Source organism: Podarcis bocagei (assembly GCF_964188305.1).
Source record: "Podarcis bocagei genome assembly, chromosome: 13".
NCBI classification, from domain to species: Eukaryota; Metazoa; Chordata; class Lepidosauria; order Squamata; family Lacertidae; genus Podarcis; species Podarcis bocagei.
In genome coordinates, this window is record NC_138138.1 from 43,983,880 (window position 1) to 44,004,571 (window position 20,692).

Sequence of the window (20,692 nt, forward strand, 5' to 3'; positions counted from 1 at the left end):
TGAGGACTTAGAAATAATAATCAGAAACTGATGTGAAAATGTGGAAAACTGAATGTAAGTTTGAAAAAAAGAAACAGGGAGAAACCAAAATTGACAGTTTATCCCATCTATATTTTAAGGAATACAGTTAATATCTAGTTCCCATGGAAACACATCCCAGGTCAAAGGAGAATCTCTCTCAGAAATCTTATAAGAAATAGATGAGCATTTTGTAAATTCATTCTGGGGAGTTAGTCAATCTTAAAAATAGCTGCTCTTGAGGAGTAATCACATAAGATCTGTACCACAAGTAGGTAGAGAAGGAACACCACACTGTGCTACCTGGTGACATGCCTGCTTAAGCCTTTGTCTTTCAGGGGAAACCAAAAGGGTACCCAAACTTTTAACATCTCCATACAGTATGTGACAATTCTTCTGTTGTGTGTTTCCAGATGGAGATAGCCAATGGAACCACAGTCCAAGAATTCATTTTGCTGGGATTTAGAGTTGAGTCGCAGAAAGAATTTTTGCTCTTTGTGTTTTTCACCGTTCTCTACATGCTCACTTTGGCTGAGAATATCACCATTATCTCAGTGGTATTCCTAGATAACCAGTTGGCCCAGCTTCCCATGTACATCCTGCTCAGCAACTTTTCCTGGATGGAGATGTGCTATGTATCTACCACTGTGCCCCGTATGCTCTTTGACCTGGCATCCCATCATGGGGTAATTTCTTTCCATGAGTGTTTCCTTCAGTTCTACTTCTTCTTCTCATTTGGCTGCACAGAAACCTTCTTCCTCTCAGCCATGGCTTTGGATCGGTATTTGGCCATCTGCCATCCTCTGCGCTACCCACAACTTATGTCCCGGAATTTGTGTTATGCCCTGGTGGGTTCATGTTGGACTGGAGGCTTCCTGGGCTACATCATTCCAGTTATTTTAATCTCAAAGTTGTCCTTCTGTGGTCCTAATGTTATTGACCATTTTATGTGTGATCTTGGTCCAATTCTATCCTTGGCCTGCCCTCCTCTTGGGAACATTTCTATTGTCTGCAAATTTTTCATCAATACTCTGTTTTTAAGCAACATCTTCTTTGTTGTGCTATCCTATGGTTTTGTGATTCTTAATCTGATAAACACATCTAGCCAAGGTAGTCGAAGGAAGGCCTTCTCCACCATATCTTTTCATATAATGGTGGCAACACTTTTCTATGGCACAGTAGGAGCGATGTATTGTATTCCAGGTGGAGAAAGTCAGTCAGAGGTTGTGAAGGCAGTGACTGTCTTCTACACAGCTATTACACCCTTCCTTAACCCTCTAATCTACTGTCTGAGGAACAATCAGGTGAAAGAGGCTATGGGCAGGTTGTGGAGGAGAAAGCTAATAAGGTGACGAGTTGAGACAAAAGTAGGACAAAACAAGTCTTTCAAAACTGTCTCTCCAAACTTAAGTATTTAGAGTTGAGTAAGACAGACACATCTCCTCCCCCATATTTTATATTGTCCAGTCAAGATTCAAGCCAGGGAACACCTCAGGGTTGCCTAGAATCAATCCATCTGAGACTAGAAATCAAAATTAATTTTTATTTTACAAAGACTTGTCAACAAGAGCACAAGAAACTCTATTTCCCCTTTAGGAAACAGAGTGCTAGGCCTAAAACACTTGAAGTAACCATCAGAGTTAAAATTATTTCCTAAAAGTAAAATAGATCTAAGATTGATGCCGGTATGAACTGATCTCCAAATTATCCTTTTATATACCTGACATAAATGACAATCTATGGTATGGTTGTGAGCCAATTCTGTCCTTGGCAAATGTCAGCAAAGCAGCAACATTTATCCATGCTGTCAGCACACCTCTTCTTAACCCACTGATCTTCCTTTCTGAGGTGAAAGAGGCACTGGTAAGGTTGTTGAGGCGAGACTCCTGAGGAGAAAGATCACAGTTAAGCTTAAACTGATCTGTTATGTAGCAGCAGTAGCAGGTACAGCCTGACCCTTGACTCTAGCTGTGCTGCAAGTTGCTGATTCACTTAAAGGTGCTCAATCTCCTCCAGTAATCCCCTACTGTAACATCACTTTTTGGTTTATCTGCAAAAGAGATATTTGAGTCAGAGAAATGCAGTGCAAAATCCTTCCTGTCCATAAGGCTCCTCCGATAGCAATGCTTCTGCAGTTGCTCTGCTTCTTTCCTTCATTCTCGGGTGAATAGGAATCTGACTTTTGGTCTCCGACAGCTTGGCAACCACATGGCACAATACAGTGCCAGATTTAGGAAGGTGTGAGCCGTCCCCCCTCCCCAAAGGGCACTGAGCTGAGGGGGCACAAAATTGAGAAGATTCATAATTTAGAAGATCCATTTGGGAGCTCCAAGTTTTGGCCATGGATGGGGCACTATATTACAATTTTTTTTCAAAGACTGTCCCTGCATGACAAAGAAGTTCACTTGACCTCTCTTTGAGGACTAAAATACAAGGCCTAACACTCAAGCTAAAATAATTTTCTACGTGTAATAAAAATGGATGTTCTAATATCATTAAATATGAGAGTCTTAGCTGTGTGATTTTTGTGTGCTCCGACAAATGAAATATACATGCACTAAAAAGAATTAGATTTGAACCTTAAATGCCATTTGTTTTTACATTTCCAACGATATTCAACTTACGTGTGTACATGTCAAATATGTTTATATGTTTATGTGTCTGTGTATTTGACCATGAATTAGAATTCTTAATTGCTTAGTGCAAACTTTCACCTTCCTTTGTTGCAAGATTCTACTATTCTGCAATTTCAAGAACATTATCTTAATTATCTTTTTATTTCTTTGGAAGGTTTGGGCCTCTTGACTGTTGATTTTCGTTTGTTCCTTGCTTGTTTCTAAAGATGTAAACTTTCCTTTCACTGCATGGCTATGGAGACTGGCTGTAACATTGTGTTTGTCATCACACACATTTTTCAAGGTAGCACCAAAGTAGCAAAATGGGGCAAGTTCAGCCCACTGAAAGGACAAGGATTTTCCAACAGCTAGCCATTATTCAGTATCATCACTGCAGTAAGAGAGGAAAACACAGCCCAGGGTCTATGAGTGCATTCATTACCACATTACAGTTCAGCACTGAGTTTCTTGGGCTGTTTGTGATAGGGTGGGGATATCTTTATCCTATGCAAAGGAGTTCAAACCTTGGGAAATATGAATTGGGAACAGCTTAAGGTTTGAAGCTGGTTTGAGAAACAAGGCATCAAACTGCAGTATTTTATAACGAAATACAGAATACTATTTTGTATACAATGGTACCTAGGGTTACATAAGCTTCAGGTTACAGACGCTTCACGTTACAGACTCCGCTAACCCAGAAATAGTACCTTGGGTTAAGAACTTTGCTTCAGGAACAGAACAGAAATCGTGCTCTGGTGCCGGCGCAGCAGCAGGAGGCCCAATTAGCTAAAGCGGTGCTTCAGGTTAAGAACAGACCTCCAGAACAAATTAAGTTCTTAACCCGAGGTACCACTGTAATGTTGTGTGAACATGTAAAAAAACCAAGCGGTGGAAAGGTGGTGAGTGCACATTAAATGGGAGTGTAAACAAAGCCTCTATTGGCTTCAAATTCAATTCCCAAGGGAATCGTCTGATATCCTTACTTGCAAAGAAACCTGTTGCGGAATAAAGCATTGCTTATGGAAAGAGAGAACACACCACAACTTGAATTAGCAGCACAGCTTAATATAGAACAAAGAAAGAACACAGAGTAGAATCTATGTAACATAGTAAGGAGAGGAGAAATGGGGTGGCATTGTGTCTCCCAAGAGATGCTACTGTGTGTTGGCAGATAGCTTAGTTCCTGAGAGAGGTGCTCCCAAGGGTTGAGCCAGTCAGTGATTAAAACTGCAGCCAGAAATAATCAGTGGCATTGAATCATTGTTATGCCTGAATTCACAGAGATATTCGGACTCTTTCTGATTCCAAACCTACGTTATGGTTATTTATGTCATTCACTCCTGCAATTCCGAATGTGTGTGACAATATAAAACAAGGAGAGAAGCATACTTCCTTACCAAATTCTGAGAGAGGACTTGGGGTGAGCATTTCTGACAAATGGTGAAAACAAACTGCTAGCTATAAAGGGAGATAAACTGGATTTCTGATGGAAGCACCAGATACTTGGGTGGGAACTTGTATCAGAGGTGGAATGCCAACTCAAGAAGGAGGTACAGTGGTACCTCGGGTTAAGTACTTAATTCATTCCAGAGGTCTGTTCTTAACCTGAAACTGTACTTAACCACTTTAGTTAATGGGGCCTCCTGCTGCTGCTGCGCCGGCACTGGAGCACGATTTCTGTTCTCATCCTGAAGCAAAGTTCTTAACGTGAGGTAATATTTCTGGGTTAGCAGAGTCTGTAACCTGAAGCGTCTGTAACCTGAAGCGTATGTAACCCGAGGTACCACTGTAGTTCCTAATCCTGTAGATTACATGGGGCAACCAACACTCTATGCCAAATTTCGGCTCCTCAAGGACCATCATTCAACATTACGTGCCCAGGACCACAGCAGGGTCAAACAAATATACAACAAATATATGAGATGTTCTGAAGCCTGTTGTAGTTTAATTAATGGTATGTGTGTGTGTGTATAATATTTTGACACACATTATTTTGATCAAAATCAATTTAAAAACATAATCTGAAATTTAATTTTCTAAATATTCCTATTGTTTTCAGTTAACCCAGCACAAGTAAAAAGTTAGATGCTGAAACCCTAAGATAATTATAAGGGAAAGGAATTGGAGATTAAATGCATTTACATCTAATCAAATTTGATGAATTCAAATTAATGTATATTTTAGGAGCTATTTTGTTATCATAGGGCTGGCCCTACAATTCAGCAAAGTGACAAAGGCTATTTCAGGTGGCAGAATATTTTTTGTTAGCCCAATTGTGTTTTGTTAGCCCCAAAATGGAAAACTAGCGAGGTCCCGACCAAAGAAGAGTGGCAACTTAAGTTGACAGAATATGCACAGCTTGCAGATATAGAATAAGAGAACAAGAAGAATATATGTTTAGAGAAGACTGGAAAACATTTATTGAAGATATGGAAATAACTGTGTACAGCTGAAAACACTGGCAGCATTAAGATAAATTCAACAGTGTAAATAAGTTATGATGCATGTAATAATGGAATACTGAATGGTATAGTTTCTGTAAAATATGCTGGGATATGCGATATGTAAAATGAGCCATGGAAAAAGAAGAAGGGAAGTCATTGATATCTTAAGGATGTAAAAATGAGTACTTTAAATTGTAGAAGAGAAAACTTAATAAAAAATTATATACAAAATCAAAGCGTTGATCCTAGCATAGTGGGGAGGGGGATTTGATGTTCTTTGAACAGCAAAATGTCTCAGAGCATCAATGTCCCATCCCTTAACATATTTCACTCATAACCAGATTTAGATAAAGTATTTATCAGTCTCGTTCCTCTCACACACACCCACACAAACCCCCACACACCCACATTAAAAAATACTATATACAGTGGTACCTCAGGTTACAGACGCTGCAGGTTACGGACTCCATTAACCCAGAAATAGTACCTCGGGTTAAGAACTTTGCTTCAGGATGAGAACAGAAATTGCATGGTGGCAGTGGCAATGGGAGGCCCCATTAGCTAAAGTGGTACCTCAGGTTAAGGACAGTTTCAGGTTAAGAACGGACCTCCGGAACAAATTAAGTTCCTAACCCAAGGTACCACCGTATTGAATTTTGTGATTTGGCTCAATGCCATTTCTGGGCTTAGTAGCCTGCCTGCCTCTTTCTTTCTTTCTTTCTTTCTTTCTTTCTTTCTTTCTTTCTTTCTTTCTTTCTTTCTCTCTGTCTCTCTCAGTGTGTGTTTGTGGCAGGGCAGTTGAAAGAACGGAGAGCATTTGGGGACAAGCTGTTCATGGCAAAGTTGCTAGAACTCTTCTGAATTATATTACCCCATGCAATTCTGCTTTGAGTCCATTTGCTCCTATTCCATTTAAAATTTGTAGCTAATCAGAAAAAATAATGGCTTCTGAACACTGTTCAGTTGTGATCTGATACACAGGGTGCAAGGAAGGAAAGGCCATACTGCACTCCCTAAATTTCATAGCTTTTTACCCTTTGTATGTTGGTGGAAACAGGCAGACAGGCTCATGGTATGTGATCAAATCAAATCAAATCAAATCAAATCATGGTATGTGAAGAAACCGATACCTCTCTGATGGTGTATGATACTGCTTCTGTTATGTGATTCCAGATGGAGATAGTCAATGGTACCACAGTACAGGAATTCATCTTGCTGGGATTTGGAGTTGAGAAGGAGAAACGATTAGTGCTCCTCATTGTTTTTACCATCCTCTATATCGTCACTTTAGTTGAGAACATCACCATTATCACAGTGGTTTTCTTCGATGCTCACTTAGCCCAGCTTCCTATGTACATCTTGCTGAGCAACTTCTCCTGGCTGGAGATATGCTACGTGACCACCACTGTGCCCCATATGCTCTTTGACCTGGTGTCTCCTCCTGGGCTCATCTCCTTCCATGCCTGCTTCCTCCAGTTCTACTTCTTATTCTCACTTGGCAGCACTGAATTCTTTTTCCTCTCAGCCATGGCTTTGGACCGATATTTGGCCATCTGCCACCCACTACGCTACCCACAAATTATGTCCCCAAATTCCTGCTATTCCCTGGTGGCCTCTTGTTGGGTCCTTGGCTTTCTGGCCTACATTGTCCCAGCTACTTTGATCTCCAAGCTAACCTTCTGCGGACCTAACATCATTGACCATTTTGTGTGTGATCCTGTGCCAATTCTGTCCTTGGCCTGTCCTCCTCTTGGAAATGTACCCTTTATATGCCAGGTCATCATACATGTTTTGTTTTCAGTCAATGTATTATTTGTTGTCTTATCATATGGCATAGTCATTTTTACCCTGATAAAGTCCTCTGACAAAGGTAGCCGTCAGAAGTCCTTCTCCACCGTATCTATGCACCTCTTAGTGGTGACCCTCTTTTATGGCACAGTGGGAGCTATGTATTTAATTCCACATGGAGAAAGCCAAGCAGGGGCCACAAAGGCAGCCACGCTCTTCTACACTGCTATTTCACCTTTTCTGAACCCACTGATTTACTGTCTGAGGAATGATCAGGTGAGGGAGGCTCTGGGCAAGTTGCTTAGGAGAATGTCACAACTGCTGATGACAAAGGGCATGGTATAAAAATTGCTGGTAGGAGGGGGAAATAAAGTTAAAACAAAGCAACATGCCCATTTGAAGAGATCATAGAATCATGAAGTTGGACGGCACCCTGAGAGTAATTTTACCAACCTCAGATCAAGTTAATTTATCCCAAGACATACAAGCGGGGTACACATCCCTCTTTTAAGTTAAGTCAATCAACATAGTAGTATAGGTAGAACATATCCTCTTCAAATCCCTTAAGCCCCACACCTTCTAAGGGTTTTGATGGTGTTACAGGAAGTCCCTCTGTTAATGTCCCCACCCTGAAGGGATGTAGTGTAGGTGTGTAGGAGCGTGTGAAGAAATAGCAGCGGCAGAGAGAGATGCAGAAAGGTCCATCATGAAGGAAAGTGTAGGCTGAATGGGCCTTGGGGTTGCAGGGTGTCTCTCTCAGGGTTTCTGCTGCTTGGGAGGAATGTGTGTCCTGCTTGCCTCAACTTATTCTTCACTTGCATATATGGAAATAAAACAAATATTGCCAAAATAGCACAAATGTCTGATATCCTCTCCTCCGAACAAAACTGATTCTGGTTAAGGTGTTTCTGGAATGAATAATTGCTTATGGAAAGGGGGACCATACCACGATTATAGATGCATGAAAACTGACTCCTTTTTGGAAACAAAGCATTGTCAAGGCCGATAAGTTTAATTTAAACTTTTAGTTGTAGAACGTTCCTCATAACAAACCAGCTTGGCTGGCCTAGTGGAGAGCAAATCTGTTAATATGACAAAAGGTGTTGATGGGCCATCTGAGAGGAACCCTTTGCCCTTTGAAGGAACAAGAAAAGAGAGTCTTGAGCAGGGGTTGCTGAGAAGAAGAAGAAGGGGGGAAAGAGACAGGGAAATATCTTGGTTGAAGGCTGGCTGCACTTCTGTGGAGGATAAGCTCCTCTTGAAATGAACTTGATATAAGACTTGGACTCTCTCCATGTAGACAGAAGGTGCAAATAGGTAAATAAACCATATTTCTTAAAGCTACGGCAGTCTCCCACTATATCTCAATTCTCCAAAGCAACACAGATCCTGGGCGAGTGCCTGGAGCCCCATGGACTCTTGCTACCACTCCACAAACAGCACAGGAGGAAGGTGGGTGTGGTAGAGGCGGGCTGCCCCAGGTGTCATCATGAGGGGGGTGACAAAATGCTCAACGCGCCCACTCCCGGACCCCGAAAGAAAGCACTGCCTTCAGACAAATAATGCCGTCATGCTCCTTCCGCTGCCACAGGTTGCCCTGGTGGGAAAGGAGAAGCAGGTGGGGCGGGGTGGGGAGGCTGAGGGTGGGGAGAGGTCAGTGCGAGCCCAAACCTCCAGGACACCGTCTCCAACCCTTGAGCCTGGCCGTGGCTCTGCCTCCTCCTTCTCTTCTCAGGGAGGCCACGTGACTTGGACCGGAGGAAGGGGGAGAAGCCGGGATCTACATTGGATAGCTGCCTGCACAGCTGTTTTTCACTGGGGGGGGGGAGGAAAGAGGAGAAGCCAGAATCTAAATCGGATAGCTGCTTGCATGGCTGTCTTTCACAGGGGGGTAGAGGGAGAAAGGGGGAATTTCAATGTTGGGGGGGGTGGCAAAATTTCCGCACCGGGTACCACCTGACCCTGCTACGCCACTCTCCACAAAGAGAAGGAGATACACCTAACTTTTGTAACAATATATACCAGATCTTCTTTGCAATATATGACATCCTAGAGTAATTGGAAAAAAAATATTTCCAATCAGTAAGCAGAATTTAGAAAATTATTGGCACTCTATAAACTAATGATCATAATATCAAGAAGAATACACACCAGCTCTGGTTCATGTGCTCCGAGCTTTGGTCATTCAATTTGTTCTTTAAGAACATTTGGAAGAGGTCGTGTTTTGGAAAAACAGGAGGCATGCATCATACCAAAGTAGAGGGAGGCAGCCTGTGGCATAACATTGCATTCCACTCCCAAAGGGTGCTATTTTGATTTTTTTTTAATTGTTCCTGAAGGAGATATTCCCAAGATTCATTTCAGTTTCTGATTAAAGCTGTAGTCGGCACTGATCGGGGCATTTGAACTCTAGTCTGCATGTACATATATCTGGTGACTTTTAATTTCCTCCAGAACTGCAGTATGGTCCTTTATGTCCTTCACACCATATGCCTGGAAGACAACTACCAGTTAAATGCACAGAGAAGACTAACCTCCACCCCAGATTCTGTTGCTTCACTTCTGATGAGCCTTCTACTTTATGAGTCAATGTTTTAACTCCTATTGACAACCTTTCCCCCAAATCATGTCATGAATGTCTAGTGAGCTTTTCCTGGATGACAGAGCAGCATTTTGACTCCTACTGAGGTATGGAGAGTGTTTTTGTAGTTGTGTTGTGCTTGTGGGCTTCCCATAGGCCCCCTGCTGGACTAGATGGGCCTTTGATGTGGCCCAGTAAGAATCTTCTTATGGGAGTCATTGCCAGCAAAAAAGAAACTTGGGTGGGAACTGTGGATTTGAATGTCATTTCTCATGGGGTGGCTTCCTCTAGGAAATTTTGAGAAAGCATTGCAAAATGATTGTGGGGAGAATTTTGAGTAAGAGGAAAGGATCATGGGACATGCCAATGATTCTAAGCTACATCCCGGATTTTAGATCCCAGATTTTATAAAGTCAAAGGGTTTGAACCATTTCCCTTCACGCAGACCCCCTCCGCAACTTGCATGTGCATTGCTTAAATTATTGGCTGGAAACCCCCCTTTGTGTGACTGATAACTTGTAAATAGCTGAAATAGGTGCACTTCTAATGGCTAGAAAATATCTCTTTCGGAAGGTAATATTATTTGTAGTTAGAGGGGCATTGAGTAGAGTTGGAGTTTGAATTTAAGAAGCATTATTGTGGTTTAGTTGTCTTCTTCAGGGGACTTGAAGCAGGAGTTCCACTTATTTTGCATTCTTACAGGACCCTATTTATTTCCATTGTGCTTTTATACTTGTAAATAAAGCAAATGTAGAAGCTGCAACTCAAATACCTGCTGTTCTCTCATCAAAAGGATGGGAAAGGCATTTGGGAATGCATAACAATAGAATGAAATCTAACTTCTGTAAAAAAGCAGCAGCAATTGGTTCTAAGATATAATTCAAAGAACAAACTCTTTCTCATGTAAATTGTACAATGAATCTCAAATATATTATTTAAATCAAGGTTTTGTGCTGCACTTGCTTTATCATTTTAAAATAAAGTAAGCTGGGCACACTATCAGTTTGGTGTTATTTCTGGATTCAGTGGTGTGTGAGAGGAGAGAGACTTTAGCAGAACTGGGGATATGCAAAGCTCTAGGATATCAGAATTAAATGCCTCAAAGCACTATATTTTAAGTGCATTATGTTATATTTTATACTTAACCAGGAGAAACAGGTGCTTTGGGTGAATAATAACTTGTGAACTGTAACATAGGGTGGGCAGAAGAAATGTCCCACAGCGTTCTGAAATGGCAAGTCTGTACAACCTTTGTTTTTCAATATAAGCTAATGGTATTTAAACAACTGTATACCTCTTTATGCTGTGCAATAGTGATTATATTATTTGACTCCAGGTAGAGATGGCCAATGGGACTGCGGTGCAGGAATTCATTTTGCTTGGATTTGAAGTTGAACAGCAGAAACAATACCTGCTTTTTGTCTTCATTGCCATTCTCTACATGCTCACTATGGTTGAGAACATCACCATCATTGCAGTGGTCTTCCTAGATAACCACCTGGCTCAGCTCCCCATGTACATCTTGCTGAGCAACTTCTCCTGGATGGAGATGTGCTATGTGTCCACCACTATGCCCCGACTGCTCTTTGACCTGGTGTCTCCTCCTGGGTTCATCTCTTTCCACGCCTGCTTCCTCCAGTTCTACATTTTCTTCTCACTTGGCAACACTGAATGCTTCTTTCTCTCAGCCATGGCTTTGGACCGGTACTTGGCCATCTGTCACCCACTTCGCTACCCACAAATTATGTCCCAATATTCCTGTTCTGCTCTGGTAGGTGCATGTTGGGTTGTTGGTTTCATGTGGTACCCTATCCCAGTGATTTTGATCTCCAAGTTGTCCTTCTGTGGACCTAACATCATTGACCATTTTTTGTGTGATCCTGGGCCCATTTTGTCCCTGGCCTGCCCTCCACTCGGAAATGTTCCCCTTGTCTGCCAGATATTCATGCATGCTCTGTTTTTAATCAATGTCTTATTTGTTCTACTATTCTATGGCATTGTGATTCTCACCCTGATGAAAACCTCTAACCAAGGCACTTGTAGGAAAGCTTTTGCTACCATATCTTTTCACCTAGTTGTGGTCACACTTTTTTATGGCTCAGTAGCAGCGATGTACTTGATTCCAAGTGGAAAAACTCATTCAGCAGTCACTAAGGCAGTCACACTCTTCTACACGGCAATTACACCCTTTCTTAACCCCTTGATCTACTGCCTGAGGAATGACCAGGTGAAAGAAGCCGTGGGCAGGTTGCTGAGGAAAAAGGAAAGATGGTTGAGGAGAAAGATGGTAGTTTAATAAGGCTGAAGGAAGCAAGTGTCACAAAACACCCAAGCATGTCTTCAAATTTATTAAAATGAATGTATTTACAGTTGGAGTCCATAGGGTAGAATCCAACACTGCATGAATTGACATCTATTTATATAGTGTGACTTAACCTTCCTCTCTTTCCCCTTGCATAACCCCCAAAATCTCCTCCAGAGGAACCATCAAAGGCAGACTTTGAGGAGAAGAAAGTAAAGTCCCATTGTGCTAGCAGAAATCTGATCTGTTTTTGCACAGATAGCATTGGATACAACCCTTAATGACCAGTCAGGATGACCAGTATCTATGCAGGATCAAGGAGGACCTCAATGCTTGGCGCTCAGCATTCTAAAGATATCCAACTATGCTTCTGGAATGCAGTTAAATTATAATTTCATTTTGGCAGAATCCATTGAAAATATGTCATAAAACAAAATAAAACAAATAATCTGTTTTGCACACTGACTGGAAATAGCACATTAAAAAGATTATCTGTGGGCGTGTTTTTTTCCTCCTAAAGTGATAAACACACTGGTGTGATTTGTGTTTCAGAAATGTTATAAATGCAATTTAAAAAATGCAAAAAAGCAAAAAATAAATAAATAAATTCAATGGAAACTCCAAACAGATGCGCTCACCAGCTGGCTCTAGCCCAGCAAGAGGAGGAGGAGTGCTTTTGCCTTCACTGCGGCCACCCCAGACTCCCCTTCCCAGGCACCAGAGGGGAGAATGATGGAGCTGCAGTCCACACTGCTACTGCAGAGACAGCTGGCATGTTGGTTAGTCCATCGGGGCAACACAAATGTTTAGGGGTACGTATCCACCTGCATCCCCCCAGAAAGCAGTCCTCACTGCTACTGCTTTTACAAATGAATGAATGAAAGATATAACAGAAAAGCAAGAGCATTGGCAGGGAAACTGGGTGACAAAATGTGCCCTCCGTTTTGGCTCAACATTAAAATGACCTGTCCTGGCACCAAGGCATTTTGGTACATCCTGGGAAGAGATGGGACTCAGAGAAACATTAACCACAACTCACAAAATCCAGTGTGATGGGACTATATTGTTATTCCCAGGTAGGATAGCACCACTGTAGCTATCTTATCAGGTAGTCTCTTTGGATTCTGATCTCACACCTACATTTTCTTCCTAGTGCACAAAACAAAAGGGACTCAAGATTTCTGGCACCTAGCCTTATCTCTATGATCCAGCAATTGTCTCTGTTGGCAAAGGCATCTGCATGGGGATCCGGGATCTACCTCTGTGACCCCTTTCCCCCAGGGCATAATCATAGGCCACTGAAATATTCCAGGTGTGTATTTTGGTTCACCGTAGAGAAAATGAGCACGTCACCAGTTTCCTTGGTAGAGAGACTACAGCAAAGATAACTGCTATGGGTGTTCTTGGTTCTCCAAAGAATAGTCTGTGTATTTTACCTACACCCCTGGATAATGAATCATCTGAGCTACTACCATGAGGAAGTATTTCTGATCTCTGACTCATGGCTTTAGAAATAAAGAGGGCATTGGAAATGATAGTAGGAATGATTAGGGACAAAGAAAGAAAATGCTGTGTTTGACAGCTTTTGAAGGCATCTGCCTGCCCATTATTGTAAACAGACTGCTCAGTGAGATGGACCTTTGGTTGAATCCAGGAAGACAGACCAATTCCTATGCTTTTGCTTAAGAGTGAACAGAAAAGCTGAGGGTCAGGATTTCAACATTTCTGACTTGATTCTCTTGTGAGTGATATATTGCCTGCTCTTAAGCTCTGATGGTGGCCTTGTTGTGGAAAAAAGCCCAAGACGACCAGGAGCAGAGGGAACATAGGAAGCAGACCTATACTAAATCAAACCATTGGTCTGTCTTTCTTAGTATTGTCCACTCTGACTGGCAGCTCCTCTCCAGGGTTTAAGACCAGGAGTCTTTCCCAGCCATGTTTGGTTTTGCCAGGAATTGAATATGGGACCATAGCTCTACCACTGAGCTATGGTCCTTCTCTCCAAAAGGACCTCTTTTTTCCTCCCCTTTTCCTCAATGCTTAACACGTTTGCCCTGAATCCTTATTCCTCCCAGCAGTGCTATCTCAGGAGACAAACGACCCTGGAGAATATTCTAAGACAGATCAGTGCTGGTTAATGAAAAATAGTACATGGGAAATGGGAGGGAGACTTGAAGCCATAAAAGGTTTTCTTAAGTGGGCATCAGATGTTTGTGTATTGGGGCTGCAGGATCTTCTCAAGCTGCTGGAGATGGTGGGATCTTCATTTTGGATGGGGGGCACTAGGCCATTGATGTATGTCTTGACGTTAGTGAGAAGAAGGTATTGAGGGATAATGCTCACAGAAAATAAGATATTTGGAGCTGAGTATGTTCAGTGTCCCAGGGGTTGTTTGGGCAGTGTCACTGCATTCTTAGCTCTTGGCTGTGGTTGGGATGGCATATTGCTCTGAACCTGATAATGCTGACATGGGTTGTTAGGATGTGCTTGTAAAGAATATTTTCTTCATGAAAAAGCTCCCAGGTTCTTTCCTTGGCATCTCAAGGTAAGGATGGGGGGGGTGTCCTATTTTAATTGCTGGTGAACCAATGCTGAGTGAACTAATGCCCTGACTTGGTATGGAACAGTTTCCTATGTCCCCATGTACCTGAACCTGCTGCATTGAGCATCCGAATTAGAACTGTCCCCAGCTTTCATTTTGACAAAATAACAATTGACCACCAAACAATTACGGAATGTAAACAGCTTCTAATTTAATGTACGTTTACTGGTAGTAACTGACAATGAATTATTTATCCATCAGATAATCCAAGCTTCTATCCTATCCACACTGCTTGGGAGTAGGTCCTATGGAATGTAATAGGATATATTTCTGTGTAGAGATGGAAAGGTTTTCAACAGTGAAAGACACTTGAATCAAATAATTACTTGCGTCCAGTGCTATTTTTCTAGAAAAAGAGGTGCCAAAACTCACCATGAACGCCTCCCTTGTTCTCTTATCATGACAATGGTGCCCACTTGAGAGGTGCTAGAACTGAGTTCTGGTGAGCTCCCACTGGAAAAAGCCCTGCTTGCATCAGTCTCTTGATGTGTGTAAATCTTGAGTCATATATTCACTCTTTAGCTGGTTCAGTAGCAAATGTATTTTGATGATAGCTTCAGGGGCTAGTGAAACTGGCGGGCTGATATGGCTGATATGGGGTGGGGGGTGGGGGGAAGATTAATTGAAGATTGAGTTTTGAATCTTCTGAGTTTTGAATCTTCCACTAATGAATAACTTGATGCTAGTGACAGATAGGTAGCCGTGTTGGTCTGCCACAGTCAAAATAAAAAAATTCCTTCCTGTAGCACCTTAAAGACCAACTAAGTTAGTTCTTGGTATAAGCTTTCGTGTGCATGCACACTTCTTCAGATACACTGTGTATCTGAAGAAGTGTGCATGCACACGAAAGCTTATACCAAGAACTAACTTAGTTGGTCTTTAAGGTGCTACAGGAAGGAATTTTTTTATTTTGATGCTAGTGGATAGGGGAAATTAGCTATTATCATTCCCTGAACTTTAGGCTGAGTGTCATTCTTTATATAGTCAGATGACACCAGCCATGCACAAGAGGGATGGGAGAGCAGATGTAGGCATGAAATTGTAGAAGAAGAAAGAAGCTCCACAATGTGGTGGGAGGGATGCCCTAAACAACCCAAAGAGCATTGATGGTGTACAATGGTCATGTAAGGAAACAATGGTGAGAGGGAAATGGAATGGTTCAGCTAGAATTCTAAGTACCGGCACATGGCAACATTTTGATTCAGGTCTCCCTTGCAAAAGGAACTTCTCATTATGAAGTTATGCCAAAAACAACAACAACAAAAAAACACACAACTCCTTGGAAATTGTGTTTGTAAGCATGAATGAAATTCTGCATATTTGTTTCCCCCCAAAGGACTACAGTGCATTGGGGATGATAATTCCACCTGCCCTTTTCTAATATTAGTCTCCTCATGGCTGGTTTGGCAGAAAAGACTTGACTGAATCTCCCTGATTTGCTTAGTAAATAATATTATCTATATAATCCAAGTAATATGTTGCAAGACTTTGAGGATGCCCTGTCTAACTGAGTTTTTATTCTGTGTTATAATCCATTAAATAGATATGTTGTAATAATATGTCCCTGTGCAGTGCAATAAAATGAATTAACTTTACTGAATATAATTATATGATGTTATTTTTGATTATAATACTTATAGATCACAATAGTGAGTTGTTCTGTGCTGTCTTTGAACAGTATGGAATAGATTGTCTAGAGGTGCCGATAGTAACTAACACCTTCTTGTCTCTCTCCTGCCCAGGTCCAGCCATCTCCATGAATGCTTCCAGTGTCACTGAGTTTGTGCTCCTGGGTCTCTTCCATTCCCACTCCACCCAGCTCCTTCTCTTTGTCCTGGTCTTTGCCTGCTACACAGCAACCCTTGTGGGCAACCTCCTCATTGTGGTGACTGTACATGCAGAGCCCCGCCTCCTTCTGTCCCCCATGTACTTCTTCTTGTCTAATTTATCCATTCTTGATACTTCCTTGGCTTCTGTGGCTGTGCCTAAAATGCTGGCAGACCTGGTTAGCTATGGCCAGACCATTTCCTATGGAGGCTGCATGGCCCAAGTCTTCTTCCTTCACTTCTTTGGGGGTAGCGAGATGCTGCTTCTCACTCTCATGGCTTATGATCGTTATGTGGCTATCTGCCACCCACTGAGATATACAACTACAATGAACCGCCAACGTTGCATGAGACTTCTCGCATCCTGCTGGATTGGAGGTCTTATCCATTCTGCCACCCAGCTCATCCTGGTCCTCCGACTCCCATTCTGTGGACCAAATGAACTGGACAATTTCTACTGTGATGTTCCGCAGGTGGTCAAATTGGCTTGCGTCAATACCTATGTCACTGAGATACTCATGGCAGCCAACAGTGGCCTCCTCTCCCTGGTTTGCTTCCTTATCTTGCTAATCTCCTATGTTGTCATCCTGGTCAGCCTTCAAGGCCGATTCAAGGAGAGTAGAAGGAAGGCTCTGTCGACCTGCAGTTCTCACTTGACCGTAGTCAGCCTCTTTTTTGTGCCCTGCCTCTTTGTGTACCTTGTACCCTTCTCCAGCACCAATGTGGACAAAATGGCCTCCACATTCTACACTGTTGTCACCCCTGCACTCAACCCTATCATATATACTCTCAGGAATCAGGACATGAAGAAGGCTATGGGCCAGTTGAAAAACCAGTGTATTTTCTCCCATTGATCTGTGATGGGAGAAAGTTGAACTCTCTCCCCAAAACTTGTATCTGTTAATAACTCCCAGACCTCTCCTGCTTTCTTGATGGATGTATGGTTGGTTGATAAGCTTTTCATAAAGCTCCAAGGGCCTTCCGGCGGTTCCCTTACTGCGAGAAGTGAGGTTACAGGGAACCAGGCAGAGGGCCTTCCTGGTAGTGGTAGGAATATTTTATGTGCTGTAAGCCACCCAGAGTGGCTGGGGAAACCAAGCCAGATGGATGGGGTATGAAATATAGAATTATTATTATTATTATTATTATTATTATTATTATTATTATTATTAACCTGTGGCTTTCCAGATGTTGTTGGATATGTGCCCAACCAGTGTAGCCTATGGTCACTGTGATGGGAATTGTAGTCCAACAATATCCAGTACCACAGCTTAGCCATTCTTACCTTATCGTATGAATGAAATGGTATTTGAATTGTTGATATGACAAAAATGTTGTGCATATATTCATGGTTTAAAAACATTATAAATGACATTATTTTATTTGTTTAATAAAGTTGTTTGTCTTCTTTGAAAAATTATATTGGTAAAGTTGTATTTTTCATTATATAACATTCAAAAGTAGAATTCAGTTTGCATTAGAGCACCAGGCTCACTGATGAGCTAGGAACAGTGTAACTGCAATGGTCTGGAGCAAACAGACCTGAAATGTATTGTTGCACAATGTCCCAATCTCTGAGTGGAACCCTGGGTAACCCTTGCTCTGGTGATGCTCTGATATCCACATATTGCTGCAACTAGGCAACAATGCATTGTTGTATTAGGCTAAGAATCATTGGTCCAATTGCCTTGGAGCTATCTTATTCCAACAAGACGCAGGAGCATCTTTGGTCTTTCCCAGAGTTGATGAGTCTTGTTTTACAACAATGAGAAATTGAGCCTTTACAGTCATCAGCCCAGTCCTGTGGGACATCCTGACAATAGAGATTCAGTCTTCTGCGCCAACTTTTTGATATTCCAGATAGCATAGCACCACTGTGAGTTTGTTGTTGCATAGTTATATTCATTGCATTAGGCAGTCTCTTTGGATTTTGGCCACCTTCCTAAATTTTCTGTGAAATACACGAGACAAAAGGGACTTGAGATTTTTGGCTCCTAGTGCTTCCTCTATGATTGATTCAGCAATAAACTCTTTTGGCAAATGTCTCCGAAAGGGACCAGGGATCTGCCCCTTGCCCCCCAGAGTATAATCACAAGCTCCTGAAATATTATAGATGTGTTTCTACTCCCACTATAGAGAGAAAATGCAGGATACTTTGTTCCATAGTTAGAGAGACTGCTGGGTGTCCAGTACTGGAAGCAGAAAAAGGCAATGAATGGTTACATCTAGTTCTCCAAATTACAGTCTGGAGGTTTTTCCAGTAGCCCTGGGTGAGGAATACTCTGAGCTGCTACAATGAACAGGCTTTGCTGATCTCTAGAATAGAGGGAAAGAAAAATAGGGTTTAAAATGAAATGGTAGATTTGAACAAAGCTGAGAAACCCATTATGCTGTCCTTGAGCTTTTGAAGGCATCTGCCTGCCTATTGATGTAAGAAGATTGGGTGGTAGATTGACCTTTGTCCTTATGCTTGTGTTTGGCAAAGGTTGGGAATCTGGATTCCTGAATTCTGTTTTGATAGTCCACACTTAACGCTTGTGTAAGGTAATTCATTCCTTGCCCTCAAGCCTTGATGTTGGTCACGTTATAAAGAAATCATAGAAAACTAGTAATATTTTTTCCCCTTTTCCCCTCCTATTTCCCTTTAGCGTTAACTTTTTTCTTCTGAATCTTTCTTCACCTTTGAAGTGCAATCTCTGGAGACCAACAACACAGAAGGGCACCCTAAAGCAGATCAATGCTGACTGAGAACAAGGTATGTGAGAAAAGTAGAATGTTGAATGAAAGAAAGATACCATTAAGGTGGCACCAGAGGTTGTTGTATTGGGGTTCCAATATCTTCTCAAGCGGCTGGATATGAGGTGAGGGCTTCATTGTGGGAGCACTAGATCACTGAAGTATTGGATACATGAACTTAGTGAGCATACATATCTGCTTATTGCAAAAAAGAGATTTGGATCTGAGTGTGCTCAGTAACCCAGATATGCAGCATTGCTCTGGCGGTGTCCTTGCATGCCTAAGTAACCGTATTAAGATGCCCCCCATGTATGAGATGCCCCCTATTTTGGGGGACTCAGATTTAAGAAAATACACCCTCAGCACTATCCATGTATAAGACACCCCCTAATTTTTGACATTATTTTTTTAGGAAAGAACCTAGTCTTATACACGGAAAAATATGGTATATGTGTGGCTGTAAGGACACAGTCCAATGAAGTTCTAACTCTGAAATGTCTTATTTGTTGCATTCAGAGATGGTAAGAAGGGAGCTTCCTGGTCTCTGACCGTAATAAACTGGTTGATTGGTTATTTGAGCTTCCATCAGCTTCACCAGAAGGTGAGAGGGAAAGACAGCAAGGCACATTGCATGGTACCAATGCACAGTAGTTCTGCTGATGCATCCTGGCAGTTCTGCTGGTTTGTTTGCACCACACTGACCTGCCAGGCCCCTCTCCACTCTCCTCTCCCTCCCAGTAAGCTAGAGTGATTCTAGTGATGGAAAGTCAGGTAAGCGTTATTACCCCTTCCCATAAATTGCTACTGCTTGCATTGTTAGTTACACTAAAATGGGTTGATACTAGGCAGGGGTTGAAATTCAGGTGTAGAGTGCACATGTTGTATGTGAAAGTTTCCAGTTTCTATTCAAGGTATTACTTGGAAACACTCCTGTATGAAAGCACCTATATGAAAACCAGTCAGTGCTGGCGATATTGCAAATGGACTGACATGGCATGAAGCAATTGCCTGTGTGCATGAATCTACTGTATTAGTATCTGAATGAGACTCCCCCTCAACTTTTAAATTGGCAAAATAGTCACTGGCCATCCAAACAGTTGCAGAATATAAATAGACAGGTTTTTGTGTAATGTGTGTCAATACTGACAGTCTTCTTTCTCTTCTTCTTTGGTGATCACTGGTAGCCTAGTAAGATATTCTTTCATGAACATGGTTTTAAAAGTGAGTCTGAAAGTGACTGCGGAGGCCAATTCTGGATCCACACATCCTTCCACAGTGTGGACATAGGTTTCCAGGCAGGAGTTGGTCATGGTGAGGGTTTTCCAAGCGTGCCTTCCCCTTAGCATGTTTCTCCCTTTCGTCTTGAGTTTGAGTATAGGCTGCAGGTTTTTAAGCCTACAATCTGATCCAAACTTCCTGGGAGTACTGGACTCAATAGGACTTCTAAGTAGAAATGGATAGGAATACACACAGCAAGACACTTTGGTCAAATAATTTATTGCATTAATCTCTTGGTTCTTGTATTTGCTCTTTGTCTGATGGCCAAGAGTAGCTCCTTGAGCGGCAAACAGGTTTTGATGATAGCTTCAGGGTCAAGTGAAGCACAGAAGACTAGGCACTATGGAGGCTGATAGTCCAAGCCATGATTGCATTTTTTTTTCAGGGTAAGATATAATTTGTGGGATTTGTGGGATCTCTACAGAGGCAAAAATGCTTTGTCAGTGTTATGCAGTGTTTGGTTTGCATGAAAGCTGGCAATGTTAACATGGCTCTGATACTC

General features: G+C 42.0%; 3 protein-coding genes across 3 annotated transcripts; all 3 read left to right on the top strand.

Annotated features, from left to right (window-relative positions):
- Positions 1 to 431: 431 nt before the first annotated feature.
- Positions 432 to 7,210, top strand: LOC308570710 (olfactory receptor 11G2-like; the record flags this gene model as incomplete). The annotated part of the gene is made up of 2 exons (XM_081165621.1): positions 432 to 799; positions 6,580 to 7,210. The coding sequence occupies 2 exons, from the start codon at positions 432 to 434 to the stop codon at positions 7,208 to 7,210; spliced, it is 999 nt and encodes a 332-aa protein (XP_081021747.1).
- Positions 7,211 to 10,797: 3,587 nt separating this feature from the next.
- LOC308570711 (olfactory receptor 11H6-like) lies at positions 10,798 to 11,742 on the top strand (the record flags this gene model as incomplete). The annotated part of the gene is made up of 1 exon (XM_081165622.1): positions 10,798 to 11,742. Exon 1 carries the CDS (start codon positions 10,888 to 10,890, stop codon positions 11,740 to 11,742), a length of 855 nt encoding a protein of 284 aa, XP_081021748.1. The 5' UTR covers positions 10,798 to 10,887.
- Positions 11,743 to 16,106: 4,364 nt separating this feature from the next.
- LOC308571945 (olfactory receptor 4Q3-like) lies at positions 16,107 to 17,030 on the top strand (the record flags this gene model as incomplete). Its single annotated transcript, XM_081167602.1, has 1 exon — positions 16,107 to 17,030. One exon carries the CDS (start codon positions 16,107 to 16,109, stop codon positions 17,028 to 17,030), a length of 924 nt encoding a protein of 307 aa, XP_081023728.1.
- Between the last annotated feature and the right edge of the window lie 3,662 nt (positions 17,031 to 20,692).